Source organism: Miniopterus schreibersii, assembly GCF_964146895.1.
Source record: "Miniopterus schreibersii genome assembly, chromosome: 2".
Lineage (NCBI taxonomy): Eukaryota > Metazoa > Chordata > Mammalia > Chiroptera > Miniopteridae > Miniopterus > Miniopterus schreibersii.
The window spans coordinates 119,948,862-119,967,855 of NC_138102.1; the positions used below are offsets into that span (position 1 = coordinate 119,948,862).

At 39.4% G+C, this 18,994-nt stretch overlaps 1 protein-coding gene across 2 annotated transcripts in view; it reads left to right on the forward strand.

Annotated features, from left to right (window-relative positions):
• The window catches only part of LIN7A (lin-7 homolog A, crumbs cell polarity complex component), a 119,571-nt gene extending 100,987 nt beyond the window's left edge, over positions 1–18,584 (forward strand). The window contains exons 5-6 of one of the 2 annotated variants that reach the window (XM_081129821.1): positions 9,695–9,913; positions 16,325–18,584. In XM_081129821.1, the coding sequence (XP_080985947.1) occupies positions 9,695–9,913 (219 nt within the window). In that variant the 3' untranslated portion in view covers positions 16,325–18,584. The remainder of the gene's footprint in view (positions 1–9,694; positions 9,914–16,324) is intronic. The other variant, XM_081129822.1, reaches the window with a different exon arrangement.
• Positions 18,585–18,994: the final 410 nt, after the last annotated feature.

The window sequence follows — 18,994 nt, forward strand, 5'->3', positions numbered from 1 at the left end:
ATCTGTAATTGTGGTTAATTGGCTGTGGGCTGAGGGGAGAGTTACAGATGTCCCCAGGGTGCTGAGTTTGGGGTGGCTGCATGGCTAGTGAGAGCAGGAACCAGAGAGCAGGGGTGACAATCTTTGGAGGCTAGATCCAGTTAGCGCATTTAAAATAAGCAAGCTTTATTTTGTAGACCTACCTGAAAATTTTAGAATTAAGTCGCTGGTGACAAATCCCAAGAATATTCTGTGGGCGTGCTTTTAATTGGAAAAGTCATTTATATGCAGAGCTAGAGAGATATTGGACAGTAAACCTGAATTTTTTTTTTTTAAGTTTTTACTTCTCCTGCAAGAAGGCATCTGTAATGTTGAGTCTCTGCAATTTAATTAAATGTTATAGCTATTATTAACGTTTTTTACTTATGGCACACAGTGACATAAAGGCCCCTGCTGCTTTACACTTCACAGCAAACACACTTGACAGCTCTCGACTCAAGACAGCTTCCACCTAGATTGGTGGGGTTTCTCCCATATGCTCTGTATTAATTGCCTGAGCATCTAGGATTCTGAAACAGGTTAAGTAATAGAGTGTATCCTTTGAAGGGTTTGGTTGAATAATTTCAGGAACCTCTTTTGTCTCTCTGACACCCCTTAGAAAACGATGGTCTCCATGAGATCACTAGAAGAAGATGCTGAAGGGGGAAAAAAGCACACCAACTATTCTGGTTCCCGCAGCATAATACACGCTGTCATCTAGGGAGAGGAGAAAGGATGACGAATTCCGTGCTTATTAGTAAAATAAGGTTTCCCACAAACTTCTTAGCTAAGTGTGTTTTTTGCAAATTGAAGAATGTCATAGCACCTTCCAGCATTAGCCCTGTCCCTACCACAGTAACAGCCCCCCTGTCGTAAAAACCAGTGGGACTGTTTGAAGGGTGGGCTTTGGTATTTGTCCTCAGGGATTTCAGGGAGTGTCCGGGTGTGAGGCACTGGCTCATAAACATTTAAAAGCCCTCACCTAAGTGTGGGCACTTCTTATAAACTAGCTTTGTCATTTTAAGCCCAGCTCTCTCACCCCTGGGTCCTGCAGTGGCAGGAGATGCTGCTCCACGGTACCAGGTCTGCCTTTAGGGTCTTGGCAAAATTGCAGTGAGCAAAAGTGATGAGGGTGCCCTCGAAGCCACTCTCAAACCTTTCTCTTAACTCAGGCCTCCCCTTGCCCTCGCCTTCCTCATGCTGCCCTTTGGTGTTCAACAGACTCGTCCTTCTTGTTTATTTTTTATTGACTGTAGAGGGGGAGGAGAAACGTTGATGTGAGAGAGACATTGATCGGTTGCCTCCCCTGTGTGCCTCTACCGGGGATCGGACCCGCAACCCAGGTATGTGCCCTGGCCCAGAATCAAACCCTCCACCTTCCGGTGCCCAGGACGATGCCCGAACCAGCTGAGCCACACCAGCCAGGGCCCATCCTTCTCTGATAAAATTGCTTCCCCTCATGTCTGCTGAAAATTCAGATTCCACAAGGGCTGCTGATTTTAAAAAAACAGCCACCCCAAAACAAATATTTATTGAAGAAATATCATGTCCCAGGCACTACTCTGTGTCTTAATAGGTGACCCGGTGTCTCAGTTTGTCCGGGACTGAGGCATTTCCTGGGACTCCCAGTGCTAAAGCGGCACTGTCTCTGTCTGAGAACCGAGGCACAAATGCAGAGGTCATGCTCCAGAGCCACACTCTTCCTCAGTGATTTTTCTGCTATTCCCACTCGAGCTCCCAACCGCAATCCCTGGCCTTTCTGCCCTGTCACTCTGGCCGTACTTAGGGTCAGTTTGATGATAGATTTGATTTAGGAGTGACATTAAATTTTAGTGACTGAGATGTATTTGCATGTTTCAGTGGAGCTGTAAAACTGACAAGTGTGAGAGATGTAGTTGTCTGTGGGCATGGGGGGATGACGGTTATCACCCCGCACAGCGCCACCCTTGTGCCAGAGCGGACATCCCTGCTTCTGAACATTTGCAGGAGCCTTTGCTCCTTGGGGATATGGTGTCATCAAGTGCCTAGGCTGGAAGAGTGTGGGCAGGCACAGCAGGCATTTTAGAGGCACAGATCAGCGTGAATTGTGATTGGGAGGAGTTCCTCTAATCTCAATTCCTGGGTGAAACCTACCACTCAGAAATTGACGGACTGATTTAAAGATCTCATTTGCTAGGAATATTTTCCCACACAGCTTTGCTCTGTTTTCAAATCTCGAGTGCTCACATGTGTACTACTGACAGTGGTTGTGTGTGTGTATGTATGTACGTGTATATGTAAGTGCATGCATGTATACATAATATGCATGTGTGTGCATATACATACATGTGTGGATGTGTGTTTAGTGTGTGTGTGTGTGTGTTTGCATATACTTGTGTGTGTATGTATGTGTGTTTAATCTTCATCCCAACAGCCATCAGGAATTGCTTTTCATTCTTTTGGTGCTAGAACATCTGGAGTTGAGCAGTTACTGAAAAGCATTAAAGCTGAGATGTAGTAGCTGCATCTGTTTCCAATTTCAGTCTCCCGATCTGAAAGGTGGGCTGAGACCCACCCAATGTAAAATCTGTGATTTCTGGCACTGATTTTTTTTAAAGCTTTTGCTCCCTTCAAGTTTTTTGCCCCTGGGCCTGCTACTCTTCGCTTTCATGTTTCAGATTTTTTATATTTATAACTACTCTCACAGGATAAAAATATGTGTAATTATATACGCTTTCCCCCCCATTAACCTCTTTGCACTTTTGCAGTGTTTGGTTATTTGGTTATTCTGCATGATCTATCATGTGACTCTCCTGCACATGCCCCCTTCCTAAACTTAGTGTGACACTGGAGAGAGTGAAGGGAACAGCTTTTTTATGAACAAATAATGATCATTTGTAATTAGCATATCAATTGTATGTATGGAAATTATGCTTCTAAGTTACTGGACTGTGATTAGAAGCAGTTGATTTACCTAAGTAGTTTTAAACATTCTTCCAGTGAACTTCATACACTATTAATTAATTTCGTAAACGTTTGCTCCCTAGATAATATAAAGGAAGGTTCTGCCTACTGCAAAGGCAAATTATACTTTGTAGTTGCTGTTGTCCTTAAGCACCTGGAGCCCTGCAGCAAGATTATCACAGAGGAAATTGCTCAAAAGAGTTAGCATTTGTTGGACCCCTTTTAAGGGTCAGATGCTCTTCCAAAGTGCTTTGTGTATTTGTGAATATTAAGTTTGATGCCCATAATGATCCTGTTAAGTAGATATTCTGTGATACCCATTTTACAAATGAGAAAATTGAGGCTTGAAGATGCTAAGCACCTTGTCTGACTCACAAAGCTGATAAGTGAAGCAGCTCAAATTCAAACGCAGTACTTGCTACTTAGCTATATACATACATACATACATACATATATATATATATATAGAGAGAGAGAGAGAGAGAGATGGTTTATTCATTGACTATTTACTGAGCACACAATAATAGAGCTCATCCTGCCCTTGGATAGTCTAGTGACAGTAGAGTGATTATAAACTGCTAAACTGCTGTGCACTGAAATAGATATTAATATTTAGGCAGGAGTGAAGTATGATGGAGAGTTAGCATGTTTTTTCCAAGGGATAAATGTGATATTTTTTATACACTTGCCATTTTTCTTCAGCAAAAGGTAATACAGTACATTCAGAAAAGGAAATTAACATATTTGAGAAAGGGGAAAGATCAGAGTCATAAAGGTGGTGGTTTTTTTAATGTATCCTGGAGCTTGTGCAGAGATACTTCATTCTTAATTAAACACCCAATTAATATAAGGTTTTTTAAATGACCCAAAATGCTGACTATAGGGCTACACTAAGGCAAAATTATAAGATTTCTTACCTACCCAGCTCTCTCTCTGCTCTCAAAAAAACATGAATAGGGGAAGCCACCATATGATGTTTACTTTCTCTTTATTGTCTTGCTTAAGACTATGGGTTGGTAGGTAAGAGCCTAGTCTCCAGTTCAGTTCCCTCTGTTCTACTTACTACCTGGGGCCCCAGGATAAATTTCTTAAGTTCCCCATTACGTTTCTCATAGAGTTCTTATGAGGATTAGATATAATGCACACATGGCAGCTGGCAGTGCCTAGCACTTAGTAAGCACCCAGTAAACATTAGGGCACATACACATGTATACACACACACAAACATTTGTATGTTTAGACACACATACTTAAAATAGTATCAGAATACCTTAATGGACGAAAAGCAAAACTATCATAAGAACAAAGTAATCCATCACCATTACCTCTGTGGGCAAGAGGTAGGTCTGTCTTTGGGCCTTTACGAAGCCGAGAGTCATAACCCACTAAGAGTGAGCCCTTCGTGTAGCCTCACGCTGCTCTTTCACTGGCCAACTCGTACTGTTTAGAGCTAGAGGTTGACAGATCTTGTCCTCGTCATTAGTTCTTCTTCCACATCGGGCAAAAAAACGACCTACCATGGTCTAGATTAGTTCATCTAGAAAGAGCAGAATGCGGTAGTTGAAAGGGCAGTCATCAAGAATCGTGAGTTCTAATCCAGCCCTGCAGCTAACGAATTTATAAAGTGGACCAGGCCACAGACATTCTTGGTCTTTGTTTCTTTATACATTAAGTTGTAAGGAGATAAGATTGTTTCTAAGGGCCTTTACAAGTATAATGTTCTGAGTTTCTAAGCTACTTATTTGTGCTAAGATATGTCATAAATGCAATACCCTTGATGACGTTTTTTCCCTGATAACACCATTTGACTTTTAATCCAAAGGAATAACTAGGGTCATCTAGAAGCCTATGCAGAAACCTAGATTAGATATGCTTAGAATAACTGATAAGTATAGCCAACTCTTGGTTATTCAACAAAGTGTTTAAGCAGTTTATTTATCAGCAAGCTGGGTCAAGATTATGTTCATGCAATCCCCACAGAGAAAGACCTGCATATAGACCAGGACATCATGGTCCACTGTGCAGTGATTGTGCACAGAGAACAATATTCCTCCCCAGGGCAGGCATCTCTTCCATCTGAGGTCTAGCAAGGGTCAAAATTTAACAACTATCAAAGGGGAGAGAGCCCATATCATGAGCAAATTCCCATATGCAGTACAACCCCAAATTCTCTTATTAGAGAGGACTTGTAATCAACCAGAAAATTGGGCGTACCAAGAAATGCCATCCATTTTGATATCTCACAATGTATGGAGATAGAAAAATGACTGAAAGATCAGAATGCAGCAGTGTTTAATTTATCAGCCACTGATTTGCTAAACTTCCTTCAAGTTAGCTGACTTTAAAGCTCCCTAGGTTTACTACTGCATGGGATTGCTAATGGAACAAGTATGCATCTGGTTATTTACTGAGCTATTTTTTTCCCACAGCTTCCTGAATGAAAATATATTCCTTTATATAGTATCGTTACAGATGATTCAGTTCTTATGGTTTTACATCAGTTTAGTATTTTATTAGCTTATATTTATGCATTTGGAAATGGTAATAAAATTATTTGAATTCTCCTTCCCATATTGATTTCTATGTGTGTGGTTTTTTTATTTAGCTGGAAAAGATAGAAATATTTTCAGGATAAGAATATCTATTCTTCTTAGTGTATTTTAATGTATTTTAGTGAATGCTCATGGGCAGACTAGGCACAACTGTGGAGGTGGTAATATTTCTCTTTAGGGGCTTTTCTTTTTCAGGACCACACTGCTCTTTGGTCTAAATATTTGCTGGGTACCTAGCATATTCCCATGCCTCCTTCACCAGCCCTTACCTCCTTAATAACATCCAACTTTGACCAGATGCCTATTGGAAAGTCTTGTTAAATCAATCCATGCCATTGACTTCCTCAAATTGCAATCTGTACAACAAAACTCTAAAAGCAAAGGGAATGAAATGTAAAAGTGCAAGATTTCTTTTAGAAAGTAGAAAACTTTCTTAAAGAAAGTATAGACTTTCAGGTTTTAAATCGAGGAAGGATTTTCACTTTAAAATTGGAAGCCCTTCTAGGTCTCCTCAGATCCCTAAGGACCACGTTTCCATCCCCTGTGAGAGGCCAGTGCTGACGCTGATCTACTTGTGATCAAGGACAGTTCCTGAATCTGGAGGAGATACATATATCTAGAGAGAGAGAAAGAAAGAAAGAGAGAGAGATGTGATAGAAATAGCTTAACTGTTTACAAATACACTGTTATATTTCAATGCTTTTATTAAGAGTGAAAAATAGACTAAGTCAAAAGTAGGAATAAATGATAAACTTTCAGGGCTCAAGGAATTCCTGTTAACAAGTGTTTGTGTATCCGTGTGGATATCCTAACTGAGCACATAGTTTGGCCTCTTTTGATGCATGGACCATGAACTCTGTGGGAAGGTAGTCTGCTTTTTGTTCTTACCTTAAAAGGGAAAGAAAGAATAGAGAAAACTGTCTTATTCTTACCAAAAAGTTAAATCGAGGGACTAAAGCACTCCAGAGGTCAATAATAGGTTGAGACAGACAGACGTGCATTCAAAAATATCCGTAACATAGGCAAAGTCGGTAAACAAAAAAAAGAGCAAGCCACCCAGAACAATTTTTGAGACAAGAGTTAAGAAATTTTTCAGGAAACAATTAAAAAACAAATTTAAAGGGTGTTTGAAATAATACAGTCTACAAATATGCTTGTATTCAGATGTTTCTGTAAGAGACACCTCTTAGTTTCTATTATACTGTTCAATCATGTATTTATTAACTTCCATTTATTAACTTTCACTAATAATAACTTCCATTATTTCAGCAAGGCATTCTTAGTAGTAGAAATGAAGAAGTATGACACTCTGCCCAGATCTTAGGCAGTGCTTCTGTGCACTGGCAAAGGAGACAGAGTTTATAAAAGATAGATTAAGCCAGAAGGCCAGTTAAGTCCGCTGAGCTGGATAGAATCTGAGTCATCGTCAAAATCAGAGATAGAGCATCAAGGCAGAAGTTTTGGATTCAAAGACCATGGAGCCTGCTGTTCGTGAACTGCTGACTGTGTGGGACAGCGGAGCTGGGTGGGAGCAGGTCCCCCGACAGTGCTGCAGGGCTCAGGAGGTGCACCAGCCGGATGTCTCTCAGCTCTTCACAGTGGTGAGAGCCTAATGGGCCCAGGTACGGGTGCCACGGCCCTCCTGTGGCAACTCTGAATTGCAGGCATGGTGCCTAAACTGGGATAATGGGCCTCTACAGGTCTGGCCTAGAATTTCCAGCCCTTCTATATGAAAGCAAATAGAACAAAAGCCAAAAGGAAACCTTGGGATTAATCATCAGGCCTAGAAAATGATGAACCATTGTTACAGAAACATAAACACCTAAGTTTTAATATTAAAAAAGAAATGAGAGAAGGGACTGGACAACCAAATCACCCAGTTTTCCTTTTAAATGAGAATTCCAAGCATTAACGAGACATGTTGAGGCAAATTACAAAGAAATTGCATGCACACTGAAAACAGAGTTTATACTATACAAAGTCTCTCCTGTCTTTTGTGTTCTTCCAAAGAACTATAAATATAACTAGTAAAAGAAATGCTTAATAAACATCTCTTGAGTGACCAAGTCGGTGACGGAGTGAGTAATGAGAAGAATGGATTCATCATTGACCAAGCCGCTTTTCCTAGGCTTCAGCCACAGATTAAAATTCATTTTCCCATCAGCTATTTATAACCCCTTGCTCTCTGTGTAACCCAGATTTGGCAAGGGAATGGTTATATAAGTTGCCTCCAGGGCTCACAGTGGTCATTTCTTAAACTCTTAATATCTGCCTGTTTCCTGACAAATGTCTGAAGCAGTGCTCTTAAGGGCCCCCAGTGCCTGCCTCATTGCTAAATGCAGACTTTTTTTATCTCAGTCCAAATCCACCTTGCTGAAGCAGACCGCAGAATGGAACACAGCCTCTTAAATCTTCAAATCTGATCTGTATAATAATAGGAGTATGAACCTCAAGATGTAATTGGAGTGTGCTTGAAATGCAAATTATTTTTTTGTAACTCAATATGATATTCCTTTTTAGTTCCCCTTCTTACTTGGGTTGTGAAAATGTAATCTCAACCGGGTTGGGGTGGCCTTCTCTGCCCCTTCAGTGCCACTCTCAGGTGTGTTGGCAGTCTTTAATCCCGTCTCAGTGCCTGTTCACCCCATTGCAAAGATGTTTTTTCTCTGAGCTTTATCCAGGCAGCAAGTCAGAAAGGCCTTTGTATTTCCATCCTGTAAATTGGGGGTTAGGTCCCCTGCCCTGGGGAATAGCTGAGAGGGAAGGACATTGTCTCCTTTTCTTAAGGTCCTAAACTGGCCGATTATAATTTTCCTTGGTCTTGCTTCTGCCTAATTCCAACCTGGAGAAGCATTAGAAGGTTTGGGAGAAGTCTCTCTCTGTTTACTTAGCATAAAAATAGTTTCCGCAGCTATTGTCTGTGCCATTGTGTTCAAATGATTATTTTGAAATTCAAAAGCCAGGATTTGATTTTTTTTTTTTTTTTTGCTTTCTGTTATAACTGCTTTATAGGTATGTGTGCATCTTTGATTATATCCTTCATAAATTTCTCTGAAAGTAAAACTATTTATTATAGAAGGTTTATTCAATGCATAACAATAGCGCCTTCCAACAAATTATGCCAATTTTTGTTAAATTATTATCAGTGTGTGAAAGTTCCATTTTCCTACATTCTTGTCAGTACACTATATTTGAAAATACATATTTACCATTTTTAGATTAAAAATGAAATATTTTGTGTTTATATTTGATTACTAGGGAACTTCAACATTTTTTCATAGGTTTATTGAACATATAGGTTTTGTAAATTATTATTTATCCATGAGTTCACTTGCCCATTTTGCTTAGATCTTTATTGACTTGTAAGAGCTTTTCATTTGAAGAATATTAACAAACTGACGGTCACATATTGAAAATATGTTTTTCTGGTTTGTTTTTGACCTTTTATAGCATGTGAGAAATAGAAACTTAACATCTTAAAATCTGATTTTGTGATTTTTATTTATCTTTGGTACTTTTACCTATGAATTACTTTTTCATTGAGAGATGATGACTGTTCACCTATGTTGTGTTTTAGTTGTTTTATGGTTTTATTTTTACATTTAAAATTTTAATCAACCTGTTATATTTAGCATTGGCTATGAGATTAGGATCATTTAATTATTGTTTGTTCCAGCATCATTATTTAATAATCTTTTTCCCCTTTGATCTAAATTCCAAATTTATCAGATAATAAAATTTCCATATAATGGATCTGCTTCTGGGCTCTCTGTTCTGTCTCTCGCTACACCAATAAAACTCATAAATATTAATATTTGATAGAAAAGTCATCTTTTATTACTCCTTTTTTCAAAATTTTTTTGCCTAGTACATTTATTCTTCCAGATAAAATTTAGAAAACACATTCTGAATGTTAGCATTCTATTTTAGGTCTTCACTATTTCTCACTCTCTTAACTTGAAGCCCCACTCAATCCATTCTGTACCCTAGTAAATCCTAACCTGATTATAGTTCAACTGCAAAACTACTAAGTAATAATAATGATGGCAATAGATTCTATTTCCCATGCCTTCATAAAATTTCAAACTCTGGGATTTTAATGTGACACTAGTTTCAGATTTGTCGCTCTGGAAAGGGAACACGGAAGCTCTCCCCTTTAAGAAGTGCCACTGTCTTTTCAGAGTGTGGAAGGTGAACACCATGAGAAAGCTGTGGAGCTACTCAAGGCTGCTAAGGACAGCGTCAAGCTGGTGGTGCGGTACACCCCGAAAGTCCTTGAGGAAATGGAGGCTCGCTTTGAGAAGCTGCGGACAGCCCGGCGTCGGCAGCAGCAGCAATTACTAATTCAGCAGCAGCAACAGCAGCAGCAGCAACAGACACAGCAAAACCACATGTCATAGGTGAGGAGCTCCTTCTGTACAGGGAAAGTCTATTACATATTCCATTGTTTTTTTAATATAGTTTTTTAGCTGGAACACAATGATCAGATTTAATAATCCAAAAAAAAAAACACAATCAAATAAAAAGTATAATCCCAGAAAATGTAAACAATGATAGATGCTTGCTTTATGTGTCATTTGGCCATATTCCTTGCAAATGTAAGATACTTTGGAAAATAGTATACTTTGAGAGGGCCAGGTACAGACTATTGGATGCCTTTATACAAATTAGGGAAATGCAGCTTCTGTGCAAACCCAGATTCTCAGGTGCAAAGCTAGATGACCAGAGTTGGGTCTGAAATCCAGCTCCCCTCTCACTCCCTTGGCCAGTTGCCTTGGCACAGTGTACAGGTTAAACAACCATAGAGTGCTGATCCCCAGAAGATTTCCCCTAGAATACTGAAATACAGTTCATAGAAAGCTGCTTCACCGAAAAGAATGAAGTGGATACCTGTCAGTGTCCACGCTGGGAGAGATTTTGAAATTCTCAATGAATGTTCACTTAGAATGTGTCTAAGATGCACCTTGCCTTTTTCTAAATTCTACTTGTGGCAAAGAATACTAGACCAGATTTTGCTATATATCTTAAGAAAATTCAAGAAACAATCTTAAGAGTAAGAATCACCACCTTTGAAGTGTCTGCTATGTGCTAGGCCCTTCTCACATGCTATCCCTCATCCATAGAAGAACCCTTCAAGGTAAGTACTGTATCATTAAAACCCTATGTTTTAGATGAAGCTGCAGTAACTTTGGTAGATTCCCCTCAACCATGCTTACAAGTAGCACATAATTATTTTCCCTCTTACTCTATTAGGTATTTCGTCTGCCAACATCAGCTATTCTGGAGCCATATACATTTTTCTTGCTATCTTTTGGAAGCCACAGTTTATATCTTTAGATATCTCTATGATGTCTGCAAATATGTGTTTGAAATGAGGTTCAAATGTTCTTAGAAAACTGACAATGGATAGTGGTGATTTTAATTCATTCAATGTCGTATTATTATTTGCACAACCAGAAACATTGGCTATGACATGAGACTTTCCATTTTTTGTGACACTTATGAAAAGCAGAAGCTACATGGAGAAGTCAAGAGTATAGGATTTGTCCTCAGAGAGTCTTGGGAATTCAACAATCTATCTTTTATAGCCTGCTAGTCTTATTATATATAACCTTACTTTGGTGTCTTTATCTAAAACTCCATTCCATTCTAAAAACTACATTTATCTAACAATAAATATTTATTTAGCACTGCGATGGGCCAGGTACGGTGCAACAGGTTGCAGAACCAGCATGAGCTGAGCAAAGTCCTTGCTCTCATGGTGCTGACAGTCTGGTTAGAGGAGAGAGCTAATCAACACGTAAATAGGAATATCCTATAGGGACCAGTACTTTTCGGAGTTAAAATAGAGTGCTTTGATAGGAACTGGTTAGATTAGGACTTTCATTTAGGTGATCGGGAGAAACTTCTCACAGGAGGTGACGTTGAAGTGAAGATTGAGTGATTAAGAGAAGCCAGGAAATGATCAGAAGAGGAGGAAAAGGCAGTGCAGTGGCTCCAAGGCTGACACGAGCCACTTGATGTTTGAGGAGCAGAAAGCAGGCGAGGGTGGTTAGGGAATAATGAGAAGGCAGTGAAATAGACGGGCGCCAGGTCGCAGAAAGCTTTTTAAACCACTGAGGGAAGTTAGATTTAATTGCAATGGAAGCCACTCAAGGTATTTAAGCAGGAGAGTGACATGATCTGATTTAGGTATTAAAAAAAGATCACTCTGGATGCTGCCGGGAGCATAGATTATTGCAGGGTGAGAGTGGAAACAGAGACCACTTAGGAGGCTGTCATCTAGCAACGGGCTAGAGATGCGGCGCTTCAGAAAGGAAGATCCCACCGAGAGGGAATGCTGAGCGCTTACGGACAAGTCCTTTCGTCCGTGGCCTCTCTCATCCATTCCGAACGCAAAGATACTTTATGTTTGTACTTTCAGATCCTTTCAAAGGTCTTTTAGCTAATAATAACAATTCAGTATTTTTTAGTGAGATATTGACACTCATTCCACTAACCCATTTCTTCTTCCATCCTCAGTATTACAGACTGGTACCAGTTCTGCTCATTGATATGTCACTGGCCCACAGTAATATTTTTATGAGGTATTTTGAAAGAAATATGTTGCCATTCTGCCTTCTGAGGTCTTACTAAAAACTTACAACATTATGCTCACTCAGTCGTCTTTGGAAGTATACAGCTTGGCAGTAAATATCTGCTGGGCCATATACACAATTCCATTTCTCTGCTCCATCAGCCTTCATTAAATCACTTCAGAATTTCTTATTGTCTCACCACCAAAGACTAACATTTTGAATGAAAGGCATTTACAAACTATGTTGTTTTCTAGCACAGGACATGGTAAAGCTCTATTTAAATGAACATTGAATTTATATTTATGCCCGCCACGGCAACACTTTCAATCAACAGTCGTGGCCCCTTGAGATAAAATTGTGGTGACCATTTCAAGTACAGGCAGAATACAGCCAAGTCATGTCACACCCATGGATTTTATGGTGAATTTGTAGTCAAAGAGAACCTACATTAGCTCGTGTTCAACTTTTAATTAATTAAGCTTTTTAAGGATTAAATGAGATTTGCTACACTTGGTAACTCATGCTATGGTTGCTTTTGCAAAGATGTTTGAAGCTAATTTTACATATTTACTTTGAACAGATCTCTGCTTTTTTTTTTTTTTTTTTTTTTTTAAAAGTATATGACAAGTCAAGCAAAGACCAGGTAAAGCAAAATACTTGTCAGATATTATCTTATTGTTTATCACGCAAAATATAATTTTATTCTCTAAATCAGAAATACCTTTTAAAAATATCTGAGATGGTATAAATTATGAAGTAATTAGCAATGATAACTGCTGGATAAAAATGGAAAAATACGTTGAGTGTGGGTAGTATGTGGAGAACATCTCTTATACCTACTTCTAATGTTCCAGTCTATTGAAGTAAAATGCAGTTGTTTTTTCTCCAACTTCCATGTTTGATAAGAATAGCTTACATTTTCTAAAATGTAGAAGATATGATCATTACACAATTATATTACAGAAATTTAAACAGAGAATATAAATACAGGTTTTTTATGCTATACCCACTTTTTAAAATTTCATTTTTCAATTACAGTTTACATTAAATATTATTTTGTATTAGCTTCATGTATACAGCATACTAGTTACGATCATATACTTTACAAAGTGGTCCCTCTAATATTTCAAGTACCCACCTGGCACTATAGGTAGTTATTAACTACATTCCCTACGCTGTACCTTACATCCCATGACTATTCTGTAACTACCAATTTGTACTTCTTAACCCCTTCACTTTTTTCCCCTCAGTCCCCCAACGCTCCTCTCCTCTGGTAACCATCAGTCCATTCTGTCTGCCTGTGAGTCTGTTTTTATTTTATTTGTTCATTTAGTTTGCTCTTTAGATTACACATATAAATGAAATCATATGGTATTTGTCTTTCTTTGTCTGACTTATTTCGCTTAGTAGAATACTCTCCAGGTCCATCCAAGCTGTCACAAATTGTCACATTTCATTTTCTTTTGTGGCCGAGTAATATTCCATTGTATATGTGTACCACAGCTTTTTTATCCAGTGCTCCATTAATGGGACTTGGGTTGCTTCCGTGTCTTGGCTGTTGTAAATATCACTGCAATAAGCATACAGGTGTATATATTCTTTCAAATTAGTGTTTTTGGAGTATTACATTTATTCAACTTTAAGCATCTCAGTTTTTAAAGGCTGACTTTATATACATCCATAAAATATGGAAATACATATATACCTTATATTTTACCTAGATTCACATAGAATAAAAGTAGAAAGAAAGAGGAATACTTCTTGAGATGTCAGCATTCCGCAAGCCTTTTTCCTTTCTTTGACCTCCTGTTGGGGGAACAGGGATGGAGAATTCATTCACATTCAGAGCCAGGCAGGACCTTAGCAGATGTGCGCAGCAGCTGGCGTTTGCCCGAGGCCTCGCCGACTGCGTTTCCCTCCTGCTCTTCAGGCCTCACTTTCCCTGTTTTGTCCACTGCTTCCTGTTCTGTGCTTTCCCCCGCCGCGGCCGCAGCCACCGCCGGGTGCTCCGACCCAGGGAGCACTGCCGGAGCTGCCAGTCAGTCGCTGGGACGACCAGGTCCCAGAGGATGGCTCTGATGACACAGAATCCAGGGCACCCGGGGTCACCAAGCAGAAAACTGGACCAGACGTAATCATCAGAATGCTGGATACAGTGTATTAAACAGGCTGTGCCAAGAACTCTTTTTAAGAACTTCATATATATTAAGTTGCTTAATCTTCACAGTAATCCTGTGAATATTAGGTGCTATTTTGAATCTCATTTTAAAGAAGGAAAGCGAGTCGTGTAGGATTTTTGAAAGGTGACAGCGTTTCTCAGCTAGTAAGTGACAGGGCCGTGCTTCATACCCACAAACACTGTCTCAGAGCCCGTTTCTCGGCACTGCTGCTCGGCCCCTTCTGCAGCGGCCCTGCCCTCACGCGCTCTGTCCCCCTCCAGGTGCGTCCTCAGGAGCCTTCCAGAGATTCGTTCTCCCGCTGCTTAGTGTGGGGTCACCCAGCCCCCCGCACCGCTTACTTCCAAAGCAGTGCCCATAGTTCAAAGTACTTCCATTAGTTTCCCATAGCTGCCCTAAAAAATCACCACAAATGTTGTTACTTAAAAGAACACAAGTCCTAATTCTTGTAATCCTGTAGGACAGAAGTCCCGCATAATCTCACTGGGCTTTCGGAGGCTCTAGGGGGAAATCGTTCCCTCGCCTTTTCCAGTTCCCAGAGGCTGCTCGCATTGCGTGCCTTGTGGTCCCATCATCCATCTTCCAAACCAGCAGTGGTGGCCGAGTCCCCCCACGGCATTGCGCTGACCTCTGCGTGCATCAGGCCACCCCGTTCCCTGGTTCTTCTCGCTCTCTCCCACTTCTCACTACACTGGGCCCACCTGGACAATCCAGGGTAACCTCCCTATTTTAACCCCAGCTGTTTAGCAACCTTCATTCCACCTACAACTTCAAGTTCCCTTTCCCATAGGATCTAACATATTTACTGGTCTTGGGGATCAGGATGTAGACATATTTGGGGTCCCTTATTCTGCCTATCACAATGGCTCATTTAAAAGTTAGCAGAGCAATTTGATCAATAAAATTTACACCAATATGGAAAAAAGTCTTTTGTTTAAACACACACACTCACACTGACCTGTTGAATTATAAATCATGGGATTGAGGAAAATATGAGACCACGTGGGGAAGATGGTTCTCCGTGGGTGTTGCAGTGGCCCACGTCACACTGCGGGCGCTCTCTCAGCTGCTGGCCTTCCCACAGCCAACTCCCCCTCTTGGTGCATGAGGAGACCCAACTCTTCCTAAAATTTACTTGTTCTGAGACTGACTCCCTTAGGACATGTAAATGTATGTATGAAAAATGAATTTATTAAAAACAATCTCTAAATCTGTCACTTGAGACTAATAGTTATTTAATCTAAAGTTCAGTAAAACAGTCTGTTGTGGAGATTAAATAATAAAACATGTAAAACTCTTAAAATATGTGGCACTTAGGGAACACTCAGTAGCAGGCACGTCTAGATGGCATGGCAGCTGGAGAGTGCAAATGCCCCACACACTCGCTTTCACATCAACCAGAACAGTTTGTTAAAATCTGTTTCGTATATGCGCTCTGCACTCATTGAAATCAAAATATCCGCAGCTTTAAAATCAAAGATCGAAAACCACTGTTCTCTCTGAAAGAAACGACTCCATCATGGTGGAAGAGAGACAGATCTTGGAGGAGTGCTTGGGGAGGCTGCTCCCCCAAATCTGACCAAAGGGGCAGCTGCTTGCTCTGTTCTAATTGATGTCAGGCTGAGCTTGTGAGAGAAGAAAGAATATCGGTGCTTCCTGCTGGGCGGAGAGAGGCTTTGCTGGCTGTACCTCTACCAGAGCACTAACGGCCCTAAGAGTGATGGAAAGGTTACCTATTCTTTGCCTTCATGAAGAAAAACAGAGTTACCTGGAATTGGGAGGAAGAAATGTTTTGCATTGAAAATGTTTCCAAACTGCTGTTCTTTATTTCATCTCCGGGAATAACTGGTGTCTTTTCCATCCTCCCTCAGTAACTACTTCCTTTGCAAACATCAAGCAGCTTTTTTTCATATGTGGAAGATTGTGTGTGAATGATCTCGCCCAAAATAATCCTTGCTGTTCTCACCGAGCACATGCTCTTTTGATATTTTTAGCAAATTGTAGTTGACAAATGAATGCTAATCACCGATTTCTCCCCACTCTTTTCCCCGTTCAGGTCCTTGAAGAAAAGCTACTTGAGCAAACATCTGATAGTCACAAATTTGAAACCGTGCTTCTGAATCCCAGCACATAGTAAAATGAAAAGACAACACTGATAATTATACCTGTCAAGAAGCTGTGACCATGTGGTGTATCAATTCTTTACCAAGGCAACTCGACACCTGCTTTCTCGGGGGCCGAACCCCTGCTGCTCTGTGTGCTCTTTACACACGCAGACCTTCCATCCACTGCAGTGGGAATTCTCCGTGTGCCCATGGAGAGGTTTTCCAGTCTGCAGACTGACACAGGCTAAGAATAAAGTCCGTGACTTTCAGATAAATCACCAGGGCCAGGATTAAGTAAATCTTGGGTCTATGGCTTTTCCAGAGATTAACAAATCCCTCATTAGGCTAAAGTTCAAACTGCATCAGTTCAATATTGTCACCACTTAAACCCACACATTGCCCCTCACCCTGACCTGTTTCACATCCATATTGCTGAGCTGTCAGAATTAGAAATTCGGTTAATTGCAAAGTCAACGTCTTTTCCCCTCTTGAAAACAAGTAATTATACTATATTTATACTCTTTTTCAGGTTCTCAAAGCAATTGGCTTTTTATTTTCTGTTCATGAATTTTATTATGCATTAATAGAGTGGGGCGATATAACTCAACTTTAAGTTTGCTAGAAGCAAGGATAGAGAACTCTAGTACTGTATTTTTTTTAATTTAAGTATTGCTTGTATCTATTATTAATTCTAACAGAATGTAATGTATATTTATTCCACAAAATATATATTATGAGAGTGTATTTGTTACAAACTTAGGCTTTTTCTGAGCAAGTGTTATGAATCTGGTAAGAGAGACAATTAGCAAAGGACCTAGTTTCATGAACTGATCCTCGTATGATACTTATGTATAACCCTGCTCTCAATATTTTTTTTAAGTTTTATATTTTTGATTGATAAGCTCTAGAGAAATCTAATCTCTTTCTCCCTACACTGATGTGCTGCCATAGACAACTAAATTATAATATGTGTGTATATACAAATATGTATGTCATACAAAGTTTAGGTCAGTTTTCCCAATATAAAATGGATATTTTTGGCAATCTAAGATCCAAAGTATTATCCCTTTTAAAATCAAGTGTATGTGAACCAGTGATAATAATATTGTGAATGAAAAGATACTGCTGCTTCTAGAAGATAAAGATGCCTCCTTCATTACATGATTCATGTAGGTCAATAGACAATGATATGTTAGGGCCACATACACAGATTATAACTTTTGACTTACAGTAAATCTAGGCACGTAAGTCTAGTTTTACTCTATGGAATGAGTAGGAAGCAATAATTATTTGGGCACTTAAATACTTTAAGCACACAAGTGTACCTGAAAAAAGAATAAAGGTCCAGTTGAAACATTCCAAATGCATCATTAAAACTGAAGCAAGTATTCGACTATTCCCTTTCCTCAAATGCAGAAATTGATTCCTTGAGATAGAATAAATTTCACATTTCAGACGGTCCTCCAAATTAAACATTTAGAAAGCTCAATTTAGGAACTGTTTTCTTGAAAGTCAACTAATCAGAATTACCCAACACCTTTTAATTTTGCCCTGTCAGGTGATATTGTCAAGGCCAAGTTCTGCCTACTCTTCATAGTCCATCACCCAACAAACGGCAAGGGAAGTAAGAGATACACCAATTTCAGCAAGGTCCTGCCGTGGTAACAGATTCTCATACTTGAAAACCTATCATTTTGTACTAGATAGAGCTGGGGGGAGGGCCAGGGGGAGGACCCTGAATGTTATGTAAAATAGGTTTGCAAACGAGATAAGCATGACTAAAGGGAACGAATGGAGACTGCTTGAGTATTATTCAGTTTGAAAGAGGTAGTTTTCATTTTTATAAGAAAAATTTAATAAAACATATATTTTAGTTATCATTTAACAAAGAAGTATTAAAGCTATTCAGGCAATGCCACTGATTCTCAGAAAGGGAAATCATTGAACCCTTATAATGAGAAAAGGGTCATTTTGACACATTTTAATACAGTGTATAAATTTGGAACTTAAGGTGAGTATGTTTTTATTTGACTATGTTTGGTTAATGTTAAATTATCACATTTTAACATCAATATAAATATTGTCATGGAATTACAGAACAATTATCAAATGAGCAGATATCTTACATTTGTGTTTTCTAGAAGTCTTTGTATTTTTGTGCTGCATTTGCATAATGTTAAGTGCTAATAAATGTATGTCAGGCCGTTTGTCACAGTGAAGGGACAATCCATCACACCTAAGGCAGCTAAGGACAGATTAAATGTCACAGTGGTCCTGCCTACAAGTGACCAGTCAAATGGCCAGTTTTTTTAGTAAATTTGTTGTTGAAGTGCAAGTCTTCCCCTAAAGTTTTAATCAAAAGTAACAGTTCCTAAGACTTGGGATGCCTGTGGTTCTCTAAAGTTTCCTTGAACCCAAAGGGAATGGAAAAAAGGACAACTTGTCTTAATGCTCTTTATTATTAATGATCATATTAGAGCTACTCACATGTCCAAAATCATGTTAAAGACATATCAGTAGCTTTTACATGAAGCTCAGTCTTTAATATAATAAACAAATTAGATATTAAAAAATGGGGGAAATATGTTATTACTATTCAGCAGTGATCCTGGTGAATTTTA